This window comes from Tachysurus vachellii, chromosome 17, assembly GCF_030014155.1.
Source record: "Tachysurus vachellii isolate PV-2020 chromosome 17, HZAU_Pvac_v1, whole genome shotgun sequence".
Taxonomy (NCBI): domain Eukaryota; kingdom Metazoa; phylum Chordata; class Actinopteri; order Siluriformes; family Bagridae; genus Tachysurus; species Tachysurus vachellii.
Window position 1 is genome coordinate 18,181,168 of NC_083476.1, and position 16,754 is coordinate 18,197,921.

At 36.1% G+C, this 16,754-nt stretch overlaps 2 protein-coding genes and 1 non-coding gene across 3 annotated transcripts; 2 read left to right on the forward strand and 1 right to left on the reverse strand.

The window, feature by feature from the left end:
- Window positions 1-5,094: 5,094 nt before the first annotated feature.
- On the forward strand, window positions 5,095-7,969 carry cd248b (CD248 molecule, endosialin b). The gene has a single exon (XM_060891494.1). It carries the CDS (start codon window positions 5,278-5,280, stop codon window positions 7,366-7,368), a length of 2,091 nt encoding a protein of 696 aa, XP_060747477.1. The 5' UTR covers window positions 5,095-5,277; the 3' UTR covers window positions 7,369-7,969.
- Window positions 7,970-9,917: 1,948 nt separating this feature from the next.
- trnas-gcu (transfer RNA serine (anticodon GCU)) lies at window positions 9,918-9,999 on the reverse strand. The gene has a single exon. It is a non-coding gene; the product is annotated as a tRNA-Ser (tRNA).
- A 1,041-nt stretch (window positions 10,000-11,040) lies between these two features.
- On the forward strand, window positions 11,041-15,021 carry zgc:110540 (deoxynucleoside kinase). Its single transcript, XM_060890810.1, has 8 exons — window positions 11,041-11,182; window positions 11,732-11,844; window positions 12,811-12,926; window positions 13,196-13,389; window positions 13,482-13,629; window positions 13,867-13,982; window positions 14,575-14,674; window positions 14,847-15,021. The coding sequence occupies exons 1-8, from the start codon at window positions 11,169-11,171 to the stop codon at window positions 14,871-14,873; spliced, it is 828 nt and encodes a 275-aa protein (XP_060746793.1). The 5' UTR covers window positions 11,041-11,168; the 3' UTR covers window positions 14,874-15,021.
- The last annotated feature ends 1,733 nt before the right edge of the window (window positions 15,022-16,754 follow it).

The following is a 16,754-nucleotide window of genomic DNA, read 5'->3' on the forward strand; positions in this document are numbered from 1 at the left end:
CAAGGGATTAAAGAACAATTTATTAAGGAAAGGGTCTTGTCTCTTTGATGACAAGGGGAGTTTTCCAGTGTAATTATTGCATAGTCACGATTTCCTGTCTATGAATGAATTTATTTTTGGAAACATGGTCCTCAGTAATTCGTATTGCTTTCTTCTAGGCTCGTCCATTAAGTCTGTACTTTTTTTTTAATTCCTGTTCTTTCAATGAGCCAAACAAATTTGAGAAATGTTCTGCGGCTATTAAGCTGGACACTATGTTTCTCTTATGTCTAAATCTCATGTTCTTTCTGAATTTACGCTGAATTTACCCATGCTGCTTTAACCAAGTATCCTTAACTTATCTCAAGAACAAACCTCTAACTTAATTCCTAAATAATGTGTCAGTACTTGAGATAATTTGAGAAATAGGATAACCTAACAAGTGTTATTTTTGATCTATTCAATAAATATAATAATTAATAATAATATATAAATGTTCTTCACCTTTTATATACTAAAAAAGAGGTACACTCACCAAAGGCACCAGTAGAAGCTTTGTTTTACTTTGTAAGGATATATAAGATTAAATCATCTAACCAAAACTTTGGACCAATAAGTACAATAGTATTGGTCCAGGCGCTTTATGGGTTAAAACCTAATTTGCATAAAATTGAAACATGCATACATTTCCTCTTTGAGATGTTAATTCTTAAGCTAGATATTCCACAATATAAATTTAAAACAAAGAAGTCCGACATCCAACATCTATAGACATTTCTGTGCCATTCAGATGGCCTTGATGTAGTAAGCTCTAAATAGAACAATCCATTCATAAAACCAGCTGGGCAATAGCAGGCATTGCTCAAGGCCTGCAAGTAATAGAAAACACTTTGGAGAGGACAGAAACTTTGAGAATTTTGCATGGTTGAATCAGTGGGGCACATGGCCTTGGATAATAGCTTCAGTATGTCTAATGAATCCTAGGTGGTTGATGCTTCCAGTGCCGAGGCCACCACAGGGAAAGACATGCCTTGGCACTAAGAATCAATAAACAAACCATTGGATCCATTAAGTCTACACATATACAGCCAATAGGACTTTAACCTGACACTTTGTTTTTGCACGGTCCATAATCACTTTAGAAGGCAGACACCGTGAATGTAGACAAGGTGAGGTGAGATGGAAAAGACTTGATCTTAGACAGAGGTTAAGTTTAAACGTAAATTCTGAAATACATATGTTACCTGAAATGATCTGTGTCACGTACAACAGCCACAGGCAATTCTCTGCATTTCAGGTAGACCACTGAACTGCTGCTGATCCTGACAGCTCCCGATATATGATCCAAATATATGTAAAATTTCATAATGAGGAGCAGAATATGGTAGCGCAGTATTTCTTACACTCACTATGGAACTAGACATAAGAACAAAATATCAGTAAATCTAGACTACACAATGTCTGCAGTTACATATCACAGATGTAAACATTTGACACTCCCCTTCTCTTTTCAAATACTTCCAAAAATGCCTTCTTTAGTGAAATAATAAGACCTTTATCAAAATCTTTAAACCTTTATCCTCACAACATAGCCCAGGCTTCATTTTCTAAGATATTTGGTTTAATCGTAATTCATTCTGGAGTACAGTCTAAATCTCTAGAAGGTCACGATTCCTGTAGAGAGCTACCATATCTCAGTTGCTGTTTAGTCTTTTCTATCCAACACTTTATATCCAAATATGCCTCTGGAGTATCAAAGAGAAGTTACAGGTATGTTTGAAGGCTTCCACATCCAAAGAAAGTTTGTCCATAGAGAGAAAAAGTGCAGATGCTATAGCGATCAGGTGGCAATGGAGGCAACATATGCTGCACACATCACCGGTGACTAGATGGCTGAGACAATGAAAAATGAAGTAAAGGTCATCCTAGACTTCCATACATGGCCTAAAAATCAGAGGTTTTGTAGATCACAAAAAATTAAATTAAATTAAATGTCTGAAAAATATCTTTGCAATGTTGGTGCATTTTGTATGCACTCGACTCGGCATTCGATTTCCTCATTCAAACACATCTGCACTAATTATCCAAACAGCAGATATCTGGTTCATGTCCCCAGATCCCAAAATAATCCATTTTAAACACAGTCATTGGTTAAATACGTTAAATAAGACCGTATATCCAGAGGAGTTAAGCATGTGTGAAGTTAAGAGGTCAGAGGGTTAGTGGGTGCCCCATTAAGTCCAAGCTATTGCAGACAGCTGTAGAGGGCATACCGAACTCTGAAAGTGTAGGGGTGTAGGGGAGTTAAGAAAGACAAAGAGAGAAACAGGATGTTGATTGCGCCCCCCCCCCCCCCCATCTTTTTAAATTGAGCAACAGTTTCCCAGCATTCCTCATCAGGAAATTCCCTAAGGCCATAGTACACTGATTATGTGTATGTTAAAAGGACGGTCATGTCAGGCTGCTCTGCAGGAGGCAAACTTTTAAAACAGCAAGCTTGTTAACACTGCAAAATATTTTAAAGAATACCAACAGGTTTGAAACCTCTCAGGTGCTAAAATGCCATTTTATATGATTTAGGTCACAAAATGTGCTATGAAAAACAACTCATTCATAACACACTATCTCTCTCTCACACCCACACACACCTATCTATCTATCTATCTATCTATCTATCTATCTATCTATCTATCTATCTATCTATCTATCTATTTATCTATCTATCTATCTATCTATCTATCTATCTATCTATCTATCTATCTATCTATCTATTTATCTATCTATCTATCTATCTATCTATACCAATTCTGTTTAGAATTCCATAACAAACAAACAAAAAAAACACAGAACAGCAATGAAACATGGCAGAATTGTGTTTTTTCTTTCTTTTAAGAAATATTTTCTTTTAAGAACGCTTTTTTATTAGTAATAAGACGATTGTGTCAATTCAAATGGAAAAGAAGTAGAAACAATTGATCAAGGAGCCTGCCAGGGATTTCTGATGTTATTGTCAGTCCTTATTATAGAGACCTGCACTTGTATCAACATGCTCCCACCTGTGATTTTATGAGCTTAGCATGTGAACTGACGTGAATAAGACCTTTAAAAACAGACTGTAAACAATAAATTACAATGGACTTTTTGTTAATGACCTCTATTGAGGATCACTATAGACTTTGACAAAACCTATTAGAAAACTCATGGGACTTTAGAGTGTAGTTTCTGCAAAGGAAGTATCTACAGGATAAAATCTTCACAGTCTACAGGCGAAGAACAGGAAGTAGGCCTTTGCAAATCACAGCCGAAAAGTAAGGTCAATCTGAAATTAGATTTTTCTGCAGGATATTACAGAATAAATAGGTCTAAATTAGCAAACAATACTCTTTGTGGATGCATACACAATGACAAACTGTGTTCAATGAAAGAGGCATTCAATTAAATTCTGTATGTCATCAGACCATGTAAATGTTGCCAGATCTTTAAAGAATTAAAGAAAAAAATCTTCTTCAAATGAGAGTGATCTGGAAAAAAAAATATTCAGAGGACTCTCATGGAAACTGACGGTGCACAAAAAAAAAGGTTCCATCATATGAAACACAAGCACAGTTATGACAGCTTCGGGTCTTTTACACTTTGGAAACCTTCATCTATTTCAGGGAAAGATGCAAATCTAAACAGGCAGTGTGGGATAAAGACCAGATGTGTCTGTACTAAGCGTGCTTCAGCATATGGGCTGTTGGAACAAAAAATGCCTCAGGAAGATCAGCATCTCTGAAGGGTTATGTACACAAAATTAAAAGTTACTATACAGTTTGTCGCTTTTTATCTTCTATGACTTAAATTTATAGAGCTCGCAATTGTCTTTAAATTTGTTTATGTGTAAACGTGGCTTTTTTTTTTATTAAATATGTTGTACAAGACCACATTAGATTAAGGGCATCCAGGGAAAACAAAGAAGCCAAGAATGATTTGTTTAAATTGGAGGAAGACTAGGTAGTTCTGGAGGAATTTTACAAAGGTACACACTGACTCAAGACAGAGCGACTTAAATTCAACTCAAGCCTTGGAGAAAAAGTAACTGAGGGTTGATTTGAATTACAGACAGGGAAAAAGTTTGAGAACAAAAGCAGTCATTGCTTTGTCTGGCTGCTAGACAGTTTCTACTGCTGACCACTGGCACCACTACAATTTCTAAACTGCATCTGCATAATAGCTTCTCAAAAATTGTTTGTAGTTTAATCTCCTATTGATGGAGCATTTTATTTCTAATCATCTCATCTAGTGTAAATGTGATATAATAGTTGTTCATAAAAATATGAAATGTGAAACCAAGTCAAGTACGGTTCACACAATTAAACCTAAAAACTGGTGAAAGAAAGGATGTGGAAGAAATTCCCCACTGTACAGACATGGAAACATTTGCTAGAGAGTTTTAACAGTAAGTCAGTGTTTATGTCTTTTGAAGCAAAAGATTTATTTTTGATGGGACTTTTGGAAGAGTGTTGTGGTCTTTATTGGGAATGAAAGAACAGACACAGACTGTCCTTGTTATGTGAAATAAAAGGACTTGTGTCTCCCAATGATATTCAAGTTCACGAGTTTGCTTCTGATCCAAGACAAAAAGGATACCTAACACTCAGCATGAGCCTTCTTTATTGCTTTCTTTCTCCAGGCAGAATCTGATAACCATCACTTTTAATTCTCTCTCACTCACTCTTAAAATAATTCATGCATTTTAATCTATATTGCTGAAATGTAAAGACTAATTAAAAAGAAAAGAAAAATGAGATGGCACAATGTGTGTATATTAAAGTTTAATAATACAGCATGAGCTATAACAATTTACTTATTTTCATTCATGGATGTGCATACATTCTCACTTTTTAAAAGAAATTAAGAAAATATAAAATAAAAATTCAAATGCATACAAAAACATAATTATCCTGCAGCAAAATGAGAGCAAAAATGTCCAGGCTCACAGACAATTTTGTGATTATGATAGATGAGTTGGAGGTAGAGTAGGGGGGCTTGTTAGTGGGGCTACAATCTATTTCCTTAAACAGGCTTATGAAAACCATACGGCACCAGAGAAAACCACAGGTCGAATTCCCTCCTTATAACCCCCCCAAACTCCTCACACACTCACTCACTCATTACCCGCCCCCCTCTTCCAAAAACATACATCCGTACCCTCCCTCACTGTCTCTCTTTTGCAGACAGACAAAAGTGCAGACCAGAGTTGGATCTCCTGACCAACTGCAAAAGCTAAGTTACGGCTGAAAGAAAGTAATACAAAAGATGACAGAAAAAAATAAGTTTCCATTTGGACAAAGGATGGATGCAGAAGCAGAGAAAGACAATTCTCTAAGAAAGATGTGCTGTGCTGCATACCCTATTCTCTTCCTTGCAGTGCTATTGATTTGCCTGCCTCAGGGAATTTTGGGTCAAACCTTGCAGGAACAAGATGGTTTGTGCAACGCTGAGAGATGCTACTCAGTTCATTTCCAACGCAAGACTTTCCGGGAGTCTTGGAAAAGTTGCAAGGATAAAGGGGGCAGTCTGGCTACAGTGAAGCGACCAGAGGAGGCAGCATTGATCCAGGATCTGCTAAATGCTGCAGACCGTCACGGTCCTCGCCCCAGGTTAAGGCTCTGGATCGGTCTCCAGAGGCAGCCTCGACAGTGCTCAGCCACACGTCCTCTGAGAGGCTTCACCTGGATTACAGGAGATCAAGAGATGGAATACACTAACTGGCAACGTGAGGAATTACCAGGTGCATGTGCTGCCCCTCGTTGTGTGGTTATTACCTACAACACGACAGACAAGAGTAACAGTGATCAGAACAACTTTAAATGGTTGGATGGTTCATGCTTGCTTGCTGTGGATGGTTTCTTGTGTCACTACACATACAAAGGGATGTGTCCTGCTCTGCAGAGTGAAGGAAAGGGACCTGCACTCTACACCACCCCTTTCAACCTGCACAGTACCCTGCTCTCTCATGTCCCATTTGGATCTGTGGCCACCGTACCTTGTCCAGACATCACCAAGGGAGATCAGTCAGTACTCTGTATGCAACATGAGAATGGAAGTGTTGGATGGTCCAAGGATGCACCTCTTTGCTCTGACGCTTCAAAGGACTGGTGCGAGCAGGACAATGGAGGTTGTGAGCACTTCTGTGTGAATGCAGGTTTTCACTATTATTGTGAGTGCTCAGAGGATTTCAAAATAGGGGAGGATGGGCAAAGCTGCCAGCCCTTGGATCCATGTCACAGTGCTGACTGTGAGTTTGACTGTGAGCCCAGTCCTGGGGGATACCGCTGCAAGTGTCCAGAGGGGTACTTTCTCTCACAAGATGGTCTAAATTGCATTGACATTGATGAGTGCTCACAAAATCCATGTCCGCAAGTTTGTGTTAATGCACCAGGAACATTCGAGTGCCGCTGCAACGAGGGGTATCAGCTGTCTAAGTTTGGTGAGTGTTTGGATGTGGATGAATGCAAAGAAGGCAAATGTGAGCACTTCTGTGAGAACTCACTAGGAAGCTATACATGTCTCTGTCATGAAGGATTCGCCCCTATACCTGATGATCTAGAGCACTGTGAGGATATCAATGAATGCCAACATACTGGCATTTGTGAGCAGATATGTGAAAATTATGAAGGTGGGTTTCAGTGTAGTTGTGAGGCAGGCTATGAGTTGCAGCAGGATGAGTATTCATGTTTGCCTATCAATGACATGGCTGAGCACTACACAACTGCTGAACCAGCTCATCTGACAACACATGTTTGGGATGAACCTGCAACGACACCTGACACAGTGACTGATGGTATTACTCTGAAATGGCTTACTGAACCTCCACGCACAGAGTGGATCACCACAGGGTTTGACTGGTTTACAGACGAGGAGTACATTGCCTCACCTGGCTGGACAGAGCAAACCACCAATTCCCCAGCATCAGATTGGTTAGAAGGTCTTCCAACATCAAATATACCAGCTGATTCAAACGCTAAGGATAAAATAAACCCATGGTTTGATGAAAGCAGAATAGTATCACAAGGTGAAGACCACTTACCTTCAACTCTTTCACCAAATAGTAATGGGGATGCTGATAGCATCACTCCTTTGACACATCAAATTCATATGAGTACTTTGCCATCCACCTCCAGTCAAGAAAAGAATCTAGATGGCAAAAAGAAACATGACAGAAGCTGGTTGTTAGTAGCACTCCTAGTTCCTCTCTGTGTCTTTATCGTAGTCATGCTCGCACTGGGTATTGTGTACTGTACAAGCTGTGCTGTTGAGCCACGTGACAAAACTGTAACAGACTGTTACAGCTGGACCACCAACTCCAAGCCTGCTGTAACAAAACCTGCAAAATCAAAGGACTGAAAATTTTGCACACAACAACATGACTATTAAAAATAGCAGCATCCCAAACATGTCTGGCTGTGTCTCATTATGTCACTTTGGCATTGTGTAGAAGTTTAAGGGGTGGACTGTTTTGAGAAAACTTTTGGAGACAAAGCATCAGAAATCTGTTTCCATCTCAGTGCAGTTGCAATTTATTTGTATTTTGCTGTACATTTAGAAGTTCTAATGAAATCAGTACTGTGTTGTACTAAAGTTATGACTGTGCATTTTACCACACCCAATGTTTTTCAGATTAAAGACAATTGATCATATTGACTGTGTCCAACATTTTATAATATATGTACATTCAGAAAGGCCATATTGCCCAGTTACATGTATCTTGATACTAAATGTTTGATTATTATATGAATTTTGTATCAATTGCAATTACTCATATTTGGTCAGTGAATAATTAAATTTGGTCCAAATTATTGTAAAGCAATGTATTGCAGAACATAGTGGATTGTACAGTTTGCTTTTGTGAATTGGCTATTTGTAATGTGAACATGCACTTAATCTGTATTTTGCCAAAATGATTCACTGTTTGCCACAAATTCGTAATAAAATTGAATGTGAAGTCTGCTGTTTGATCTGGTTCAGAGCTATTTGAATTCCTGCACAAATTATATACGTCTTATATTATGTTTTAGTGCCCTCAACTGTGAAATGTGGTGTTTGAAATATAATATAATCACAGACTTGCTGTGGATACAGAACATTAGTGGGATCCAGGGATCCAGTAGGTTCATGAGACATGCCTGTAAGTTAATAAGTTAATATGCAGTTAATATAATAACAAATCTATCTGGTTTAAAAATATAACTTTGTTTTTGTAGAGAATGAAGTAAGGAATAAAAATGTTCAGTGTTTTTATTAAATAAATATGATGGATAACAGTTGGCTAAGGTGAGTAATAAAAGAATTAAGCAATCAGAACAACTCGACACACAACAATGGGGTAAATAGAAAATCTTCACTTTTGTACTAGCTCAGCATGTGTTTTGGTAGCTGGTAGCTGCTCAAACCAAGTCATGTGTTTCAGCAGTGGTGGTCCGTGACATTCTCTCTCATGTAAGACAAAGTGATATTTCTCTCATGTGATCAAAGATCTCAGATGCAGTCATTGAAGGACGGAAAATAAATACTTCAGATGGAAAAGAGCTTAAACTCTCAACAGAGGGCAGATAGATGTACACATATTACCAGTTTGTTATGAATTAGTGAACTGTCAGTTTGATACTCTATAGAGGTAGGATATTTTAGGTATTTTGTGTGGATTGTTAAAATTGCAACTTAAAGTCCTGAACTATCAAAGATTTGGGTTATTTTTTTGTTATTTAGCTTATACTGACAGCCAAGTAAGTAGCAGAGATGAAGATCCGCAAACACAGACGGTGTCATCAGTCCTACATCGAAAGTTCCAGTTTCTTCCATGTAATGTGCAACCTGAGGGTAAAATGGGCCAAGATTATTTTTGTTAAGGGGTTGAGATCATTTATCATTTAAATTATTGTCTCAGATGACATGTTATCATCTGGACCATATTCTAAGCTGTGGAATGGTTGTGTGTGAAGGTTTGAGCATATCAAGTAAAGCTGTGTGATGGACTTAATGGCCCTGTGAGGACATGTTTTTGTACTCAAATCCTTGGATATTCATCTTGTCTATTCAGTCCTTAACTGCCGTGACACTGATGTGTTGTGACCAGTACCACACACGTTGAGAATTATCCACCACCCAGATAATTTAGGGTTCAGGGGCAGTAGCACCATGGCCCTGGAAGCAATGTTGTTTTGTTTCACTGTTTACTTTACTAGCTGTGCATCAAAAAATAATACAATTAAGCTACTTGATTTAAATATGATGGTACATTTTTCGTCTAATTAATGGAAAATTGGGATGCCAGCATATAGCTTAGTAATGGGATACAGTCAATAATTGTACACCAAAAAAATGCACCTGTATTTCAGGTACATTTTCTAAACTAGCCACTAAGTCTATGTTCTGTGTCATGTCTGGTTCAATTTGCAAAGTAATGTAGTTTGGGTGGTTGATTAAATCACCCAAACTACAAGTAGTGTACAAGAAAATCATACAAGAAAATATCTGTCTCTAGTTACTTCTTTTTTAAACGTTTTTAAACAGAACAGTGCATAAGCAACAAAACCCGGAAGTGTGGCATCACCTTAGAAAACATTGACACCTTGTGTTGAAAGTAAGAAATTGATTTCCAAATATTGTTAGAACAATATTTGAACAACTCTCTTGTAAAAGATCGGATATAAAAAAGATATCATAAAAAGAAAAAAGAAATATAAAAAAGAAAAACATAAAAAAGGTAATTTTCTTATTTAGACAAAAGGCTTTTGATAGTATGTTCCTAATAACTAAGGGGAATGTAAGAATATTAAATAAAAGAAAGTAACGTTGGATTGTTAGAAAACGTTAAATTGGTTAAATGAAATGCATATTTATATAAGGACTTGAATATAAGTTCGTATTTATTTCATAATGAAAATAAAGTTCATCGACGAGGATGGGATTCGAACCCACGCGTGCAGAGCACAATGGATTAGCAGTCCATCGCCTTAACCACTCGGCCACCTCGTCAGAACGGCAACGAAGGGTCCAATTAATGAAATTATACTTGATTACTGCTCAAAATTTGTCGTTGGGAATCGTTTGAAGTGTGTTAGGACTTGTTAGGAACTGATTTCCAGTGCATCTAACTCGTCAGAACGGCGACGTAGGGTCCAAATAACGAAATAATATTTAATTACTGCTTAAAAATTGAGAAACCACGACAATTATAATCAAACTGTTGTTGTTTATGACCTCAGTTTTACGTTTAGTCAGTGTATAAAATTATTTCTTCACGGTTTACGCTAATGTTGAACTACATTTCTTTTAGCTAACTAGCTAACTTTTAGCTATAGCAGTGTTGCTAACTGTCTTTAGAGGAAAGTAGCAAACGTTTGCTTGAAAAAGTCACCAGAATCACTGAACACAATTCAACCAAATACAAATTATTTATTCAATTTCCATTTATTAATTTGTGTGTGTGTGTGTGTGTGTGTGTGTGTGAGAGAGAGATTATGAGACTGGCGTTGTTTATTGTGTTTGTTGCCTCTTTGGACTTCATTCATTCATCTTCTACCACTTATCCGAACTTCCTCGGGTCACGGGGAGCCTGTGCCTATCTCAGGCGTCATCGGGCATCAAGGCAGGGCACACACACGGGCACACACACACACACACACACACACACACTCTCATTCACTAGGGACAATTTTCCAGAGATGCCAATCAACCTACCATGCATGTCTTTGGACCGGGGGAGGAAACCCCCGAGGCACGGGGAGAACATGCAAACTCCACACACACAAGGCGGAGGCGGGAATCGAACCCCGACCCTTGAGGTGTGAGGCGAACGTGCTAACCACTAAGCCACCGTGCCCCCCCTCTTTGGACTTCTTTCATTATATACCTATTTATATTACATGCTGTACATATGTTTACATATATACCTATATATATATATATACCTCTCTCTCTGTTTGTTTATTTATTTATTTATTTATTACATGCTGTATGTTTACACACACACACACACACACACCACACATACGCTCCCAAGAATTTCACTCACCAAGGCACATGTGCTGTGGTGATGTGACAATAAAAGGAACTTTGATATTGACTTTGACTTTAAATGTCACACCATTTAGATCAAGTAACGTGATATAGTCTATCTGTGATCGATTAATTCGCCTTGTCATATGGTAAGCACATGGTAAGTAATTTCGCTTTCATCCACCATTTAAAATGTCAGTAACTTGAGATTCACATTCTTGGAAACAGCAATGTTATAATAGTTCATGTATTATTGCTATTATTACATGCTGTAAAATTATAGGTGATGTAGATTTTTGTTTTCTCATTTTTTTTATAAGTTTCAAATGAAACTTGTTTACATGTCTCAATGAAACAAAACTATGGAAAAAACGGATATGTTGTTGTTGTAATAAATAAATAAATAAATAAATAAATAAATTTAAAAACATTTCGACCATTTTTTTTTTTACTTTCAAAAAGTCTGTACAGAAACCACGCGAATGTGTGCAATTAAAGAAAACAGAACTGTTATAAACGTGTTTTGGGCAATATTTAATATTTAAACCACGTGTCTTTGTTGGAGCTTCCTCTAACAACCGGATATGACGTGTAGTAGTATAGTATGACGAGTAGTATTTGGCGCGTTTTTTTAAACAAACCCCAGACTGGTGCAGTGCAGTGGGATTTCTATTACTTCTTAAAGTATTTTATGGTTCATTTATAACAGTGATCTATCATTTCCCGTCATGGCGACTCCTCCGAAGAGAATTTGCTCCGGTTCTGACTTCAACAGCAGTTTTGAAAAGAGAGTTAAGAAGATTTCTATTGAAGGAAACATTGGTAAGTTCAAGCTGTTGTAGTTACAATAATAATAATAATAGTAATAATACTAATAATAATTGCTAATAATAATATCTATCTTCATATATATATATATATATACACATATATACTTATAAAATTTAAAAAAATTCTATTTTTTATTTACATGACTTTTTCTTTACATGAAACTTGAACGTGTTTTTGAAACGTTAAAATTTCTCTTGTTTGTTTGGCGCCAAATAAAGACAATAACGCGGGAAAAAATGAATGACCTAAAAATCCTAATGCTGTTTACAACACTATTGCTAATAATACACGACAATCGATTGCGTCTCATTGTCAAATTTCTATTTTCTTTGCTTTATTTAACTGGTTGTAAGTGCATTGTGGAGCTTTACTTTGGACTGCTTCATAAACACTGCTTATATAAATGGTCAATTAATTGATTGATTAATTAATTGATTGCTGAGATCCTGTATTTAAATGGAAATTTGTCTGTAATTAATAATGTTAATTCAAAATAATGATGTTCAAATTGATAAGAAATGAATAAAGCCTGAAATCTTTGTGTTGGAGATCAAATGAAGATCCATGAGAGAAACTTACAGAACGTTTTGTTTTTTATTTTAAAAAAGGAATGGAATAAAATCCAATTTTGAGGATCAAAAGATGTTAAAAAGTACAACGTGATTTCATGATTGTTGTCCTGCTTGTCTGATTTGAGGTTTAAAAAGAATTTGATGAGCATGTGATAAACTCGGTCCACTGATTTCATCAGTATAAGACAAGACTTTATAGTGCCAGACTTTATTACTGTTGTTTTAAGAAAATTTGTCCACCTTTATCTCTCTTGCTAGTGAATATTTAGAAAATAATGGCATTATTTGTAACTGATCATTGTTCAGTGTTTTGTGGTTCCATATTAAAAAATTATATTCATGGGATTTTTGGAATAAATTAATTTAACCTGCATTTCTTGAATAGCCGCAGGCAAGTCAACCTTTGTGCGGCTGTTAGAAAGAGAATCCGAGGAATGGGAAGTGATCCCTGAGCCCATTGGCAAATGGTGCAATGTTCAGACTGCTGAGAACGAGTATGAGGTATGAAATTCTCAGACTGATTTTCTTACATTGAGCTCATGTTATATATGTGATTTTTTTTAATGGGAATAAAAGATCTGTGTACAAATGGGAGTGTGACACTGGCTGTATGATAGAGACTTAAGCACTTCTATACGTCACTCTGGATAAGGGCGTCTGATGAATGCTGTACTGTAAATGTAAACGTATGCTCAACTATAAAAGGAAAACCTTTAATGCTGCGAGATGTGTAGATTGTAATAAAATGCCTAAAATGTTGATCTGTTTAGGAGCTGACCACATCCCAGAAAAGTGGAGGCAACCTGCTGCAGATGTTGTATGACAAGCCCAGCCGTTGGTCTTACACCTTTCAGACCTATGCTTGTCTAAGCCGTGTTCGTGCCCAGCTTCAGCCTCCGTCTGCCAAGCTACAACAGGCTGAGCACCCTGTCCAGTTCTACGAGCGCTCCGTCTACAGCGACAGGTACCTTGACAAGGAAAGAATTGATTTGTAACCCAAGTATATGTTTTTAATGTAATATGTGAATGTTTAGCAAACTGTCCTTATTTTTGCAGATATGTTTTTGCTTCAAACCTCTTTGAGTCTGGAGACTTAAATGAGACAGAGTTTGCGATCTACCAAGACTTTCATAGTTGGCTTCTCTCGCAGTTTGAGTCTGACCTTGAGCTTGATGCCATAATCTATTTGCGGGCTGATCCTGAGGTGCGTGTGGGTTCTTTCTGAGGTTCTCGAACATAAAAACTTCTCTCTTTTTCTCATTCTCTCTCACAATTTAAATGACCTGACACACAAGAATACAATTTCACATAGGTTTGATTCACTACCCAATTCTGTGGCACAGTTTAATATGTATGTTGATGTGGATTAAACTGGAAGAAGACCTTTCCAAAAGGACTGAATTGCACTCAGAATTCCTAACTTAAGTAATTCGTGTTGCAGAGGTGTATGCAGCGTCTTAAATACAGAGCTCGTGAGGAAGAGCTGGGAATTCCTCTGGAGTACTTGGAGAAACTTCACTATAAACATGAGTGTTGGCTCTATAACAGAACTACTCAGTGAGTTCATTATAAAATAAATTTACGTTTTCTCATCTCTCGTTTGTTTTTCTAATCGCATTCTGTATTATAGTTGAACTAAAGGGTTTAAATATATTTCATTAAGAATGAAATATATTTTCGATATTTTACCTCAGAATTGTGACAGATTTGTGATGTGATAGAAATGCAAATATTAATGCAAATATTGTGTAATCTTTAAGTGACAATCTATAAAGGAGCTAAATTTTGCTAGGTAAACAAAATAAGGTGGTTAAAGTAACCTAAACCTATAACCACCATTCCTGAAGGCAGTAATGCCAACTGGTGGCCATATAGTTACTAGTTAAATATTTATAGTCGTAAATATTCTGCCTTTAGTATTCAGTCTTCTCTCTTTTTTTTTTTTTGCGGTGGTATTGTTGAAAAACTGTTTAAACAGAGTACATTATTCCATAAGTTGGTTCTAAAAATTTAAAAACATGGCTCAAACAATTAATTACAGAGACCCTGGAGATGATCATCCAACAACAATGTCAATTATGATCCATATATTTCTCATGTTCTAATTTGCTGCATTTTTTTCTCTTTCTTTCTGTTTTCCCCTCCACAGGGTTGATTTTGAGTACTTGAAGGATCTCCCTATTCTGGTACTGGATGTTAACGACGACTTCAAGAATGACAGAATAAAGCAGCAGGCAGTGGTTGACGAGGTAAAATGCACCATGAGATTAGCCTGATTTGCTTTAGCTGATTTGCAAGCGTAGTAATTATACAATATAAGACATTTAGTCTTCTTGAAGACAGAAATGGAAAACAAAAAATGATTCAGTGATGTTCTAATGTCTGGTCAATTCATTTGCTTATTGTTCTATTTCTTTACAGGTGAAAGAATTCCTGTCTACACTCTAATACATAATCAAACATTGTCCAAAGTGTGTGTGTTTGTGTGAGATTGATGTGTTTAATACATTTTTATAGTTTATAGCCCAAACGTACTGTACCTGTTTACAGTAATACATGACAAATAATGTATTGAATTTCAACTGAAATATTTTAATATTATATTTTCATTGTCAAGCTTTTTAAGTGTTTGATACATGAACATTTTTAAGTGTAAATATGTACATTTCTGCTATTAAAACAGTTTTTTGTTTTATGCTTTTTTTTTTTTTTTTTCATTTTTTATAATCTAATATGTATTTTACCTATTTGAAAAATGTCTAATATGGCAATAAGTAAAATGCAATAAATAGTGTTGGACTTTACTGTTTAAGTTTTTTTTTTTTTTTCTGCCATGGGAACCTCCAGAGAGGGGTGAGTGAGGTTGAGGTTTCTCAGTAACAAGCCGTTTTTTTAAAAAATTTTTTATTTTTGTCTTGTTTTCTTTTTAATTTAACACCAAAAAAGCACAATGTGTCTTTTTAGTAAATATTAATTTAGGATCATCTGCAAATCATTTTCTGTGAGGAACAAACACTTCTTTGTACCCCTATGGGGTGTTAATGATCCACCACTTTGTATCACATCACCGTATCATTCATTTCCTAATAATACCATGTTGTATTGTTTTATTCCTTACACACAAAGTAATCACATTTTACTGTACTTCATTTGAAATCCTGATTACTTAAAACTGACTTGTTATGGAAACCTTTCTGAAACGTTCTTTACAAATTTTCTAGTTGACCATCTGTAAGTAGAAAGAAATTGTTGAGGAAAAAACATATTGGAAAGCTTTGTCATGTTGATCCTATTGCGATACCTTAATTAGTAGTTTCATGGTTGTAGTTATACAGTTTTGTTTTCAATTCAGTTTATTTGTATGGCACTTTTAACGATTTACATTGTCTCAAAGCAGCTTTCTAGAAACAAAAAAAATAAGTTACTATTTATTTCTAACAATTTTCCCTAATGAGCAAGCAGGTTGCAAGGAAAAATTCCCTGAGATTATATGAGGAAGAAACCTTGAGTAGAAACCGACTCAGAAGGGATCTTCATCCTCATTTTTGTTTTGGTTACACTGACTTTTGTATGCATTTTAATTTTTTTTTTTTTTTTTATGGTTATGGATTTCACTGACTTTTTAAAAAATTGGTAGGTCACACAGAAATGAAAAGTTACATTGAGCCCATCTTTATTTATCATTTTAAATATGTAATTTTAATTTTTAAATTGATGAGGTTTAGGTAAATTCTGACCAAATTTTTATTGTTGTTTTGAGGTATGTGAGAAATAGTTAAAGCACAAATCTTAAGTTAGAACAGATATTTAAATCATGACAACTATTTAAGTGTATTTTTTGACATCCTGTCTAATGTACTCAACACCTGCAGACATTTAATATGTAATAACATGTTTCTTACAGTATATTCTATTCAGCTTCAGAAATTTCCTAAAAATTATCCAACCATGCAGCACCCAAGCTATTAGGAAAGACGCAAGGAAACTTTTTAAACGGTATTCCTGTAAAGCTGGTCAAAAGTTATACTCACAAGGCCCTTCAGACATCTTAAGAGCAATGTGTGAAATGATTAAATACCATTAAATGCAGGCACCGGATTCAGGGATTATGCCTTACATTTAAAAACAAAAAATCACTCAAATTCATACACCGCATTTCCTTCTAGAATTTTCATCTAGTGTTCTAAATAAACTATTATAGATACACACTGGTAGTATGTCTAAACATACGTCACACTGATTTTGTTCAATGTATCAGCACATGCAATCATTTCAGCCACATAGATAGATAACTTTATTGTCATTGTATAGTACAGGTACACAGCAACT

Excerpts from the sequence above, each read along its gene's own strand:
- cd248b (XM_060891494.1), top strand. The coding sequence starts at position 5,278 with ATGACAGAAAAAAATAAGTTTCCATTTGGACAAAGGATGGATGCAGAA.
- zgc:110540 (XM_060890810.1), top strand. Across the intron at positions 11,845-12,810 it reads TTCTATTGAAGGAAACATTG|CCGCAGGCAAGTCAACCTTT; the intron begins GTAAGTTCAAGC and ends TTTCTTGAATAG. Across the intron at positions 12,927-13,195 it reads CTGCTGAGAACGAGTATGAG|GAGCTGACCACATCCCAGAA; the intron begins GTATGAAATTCT and ends TGATCTGTTTAG.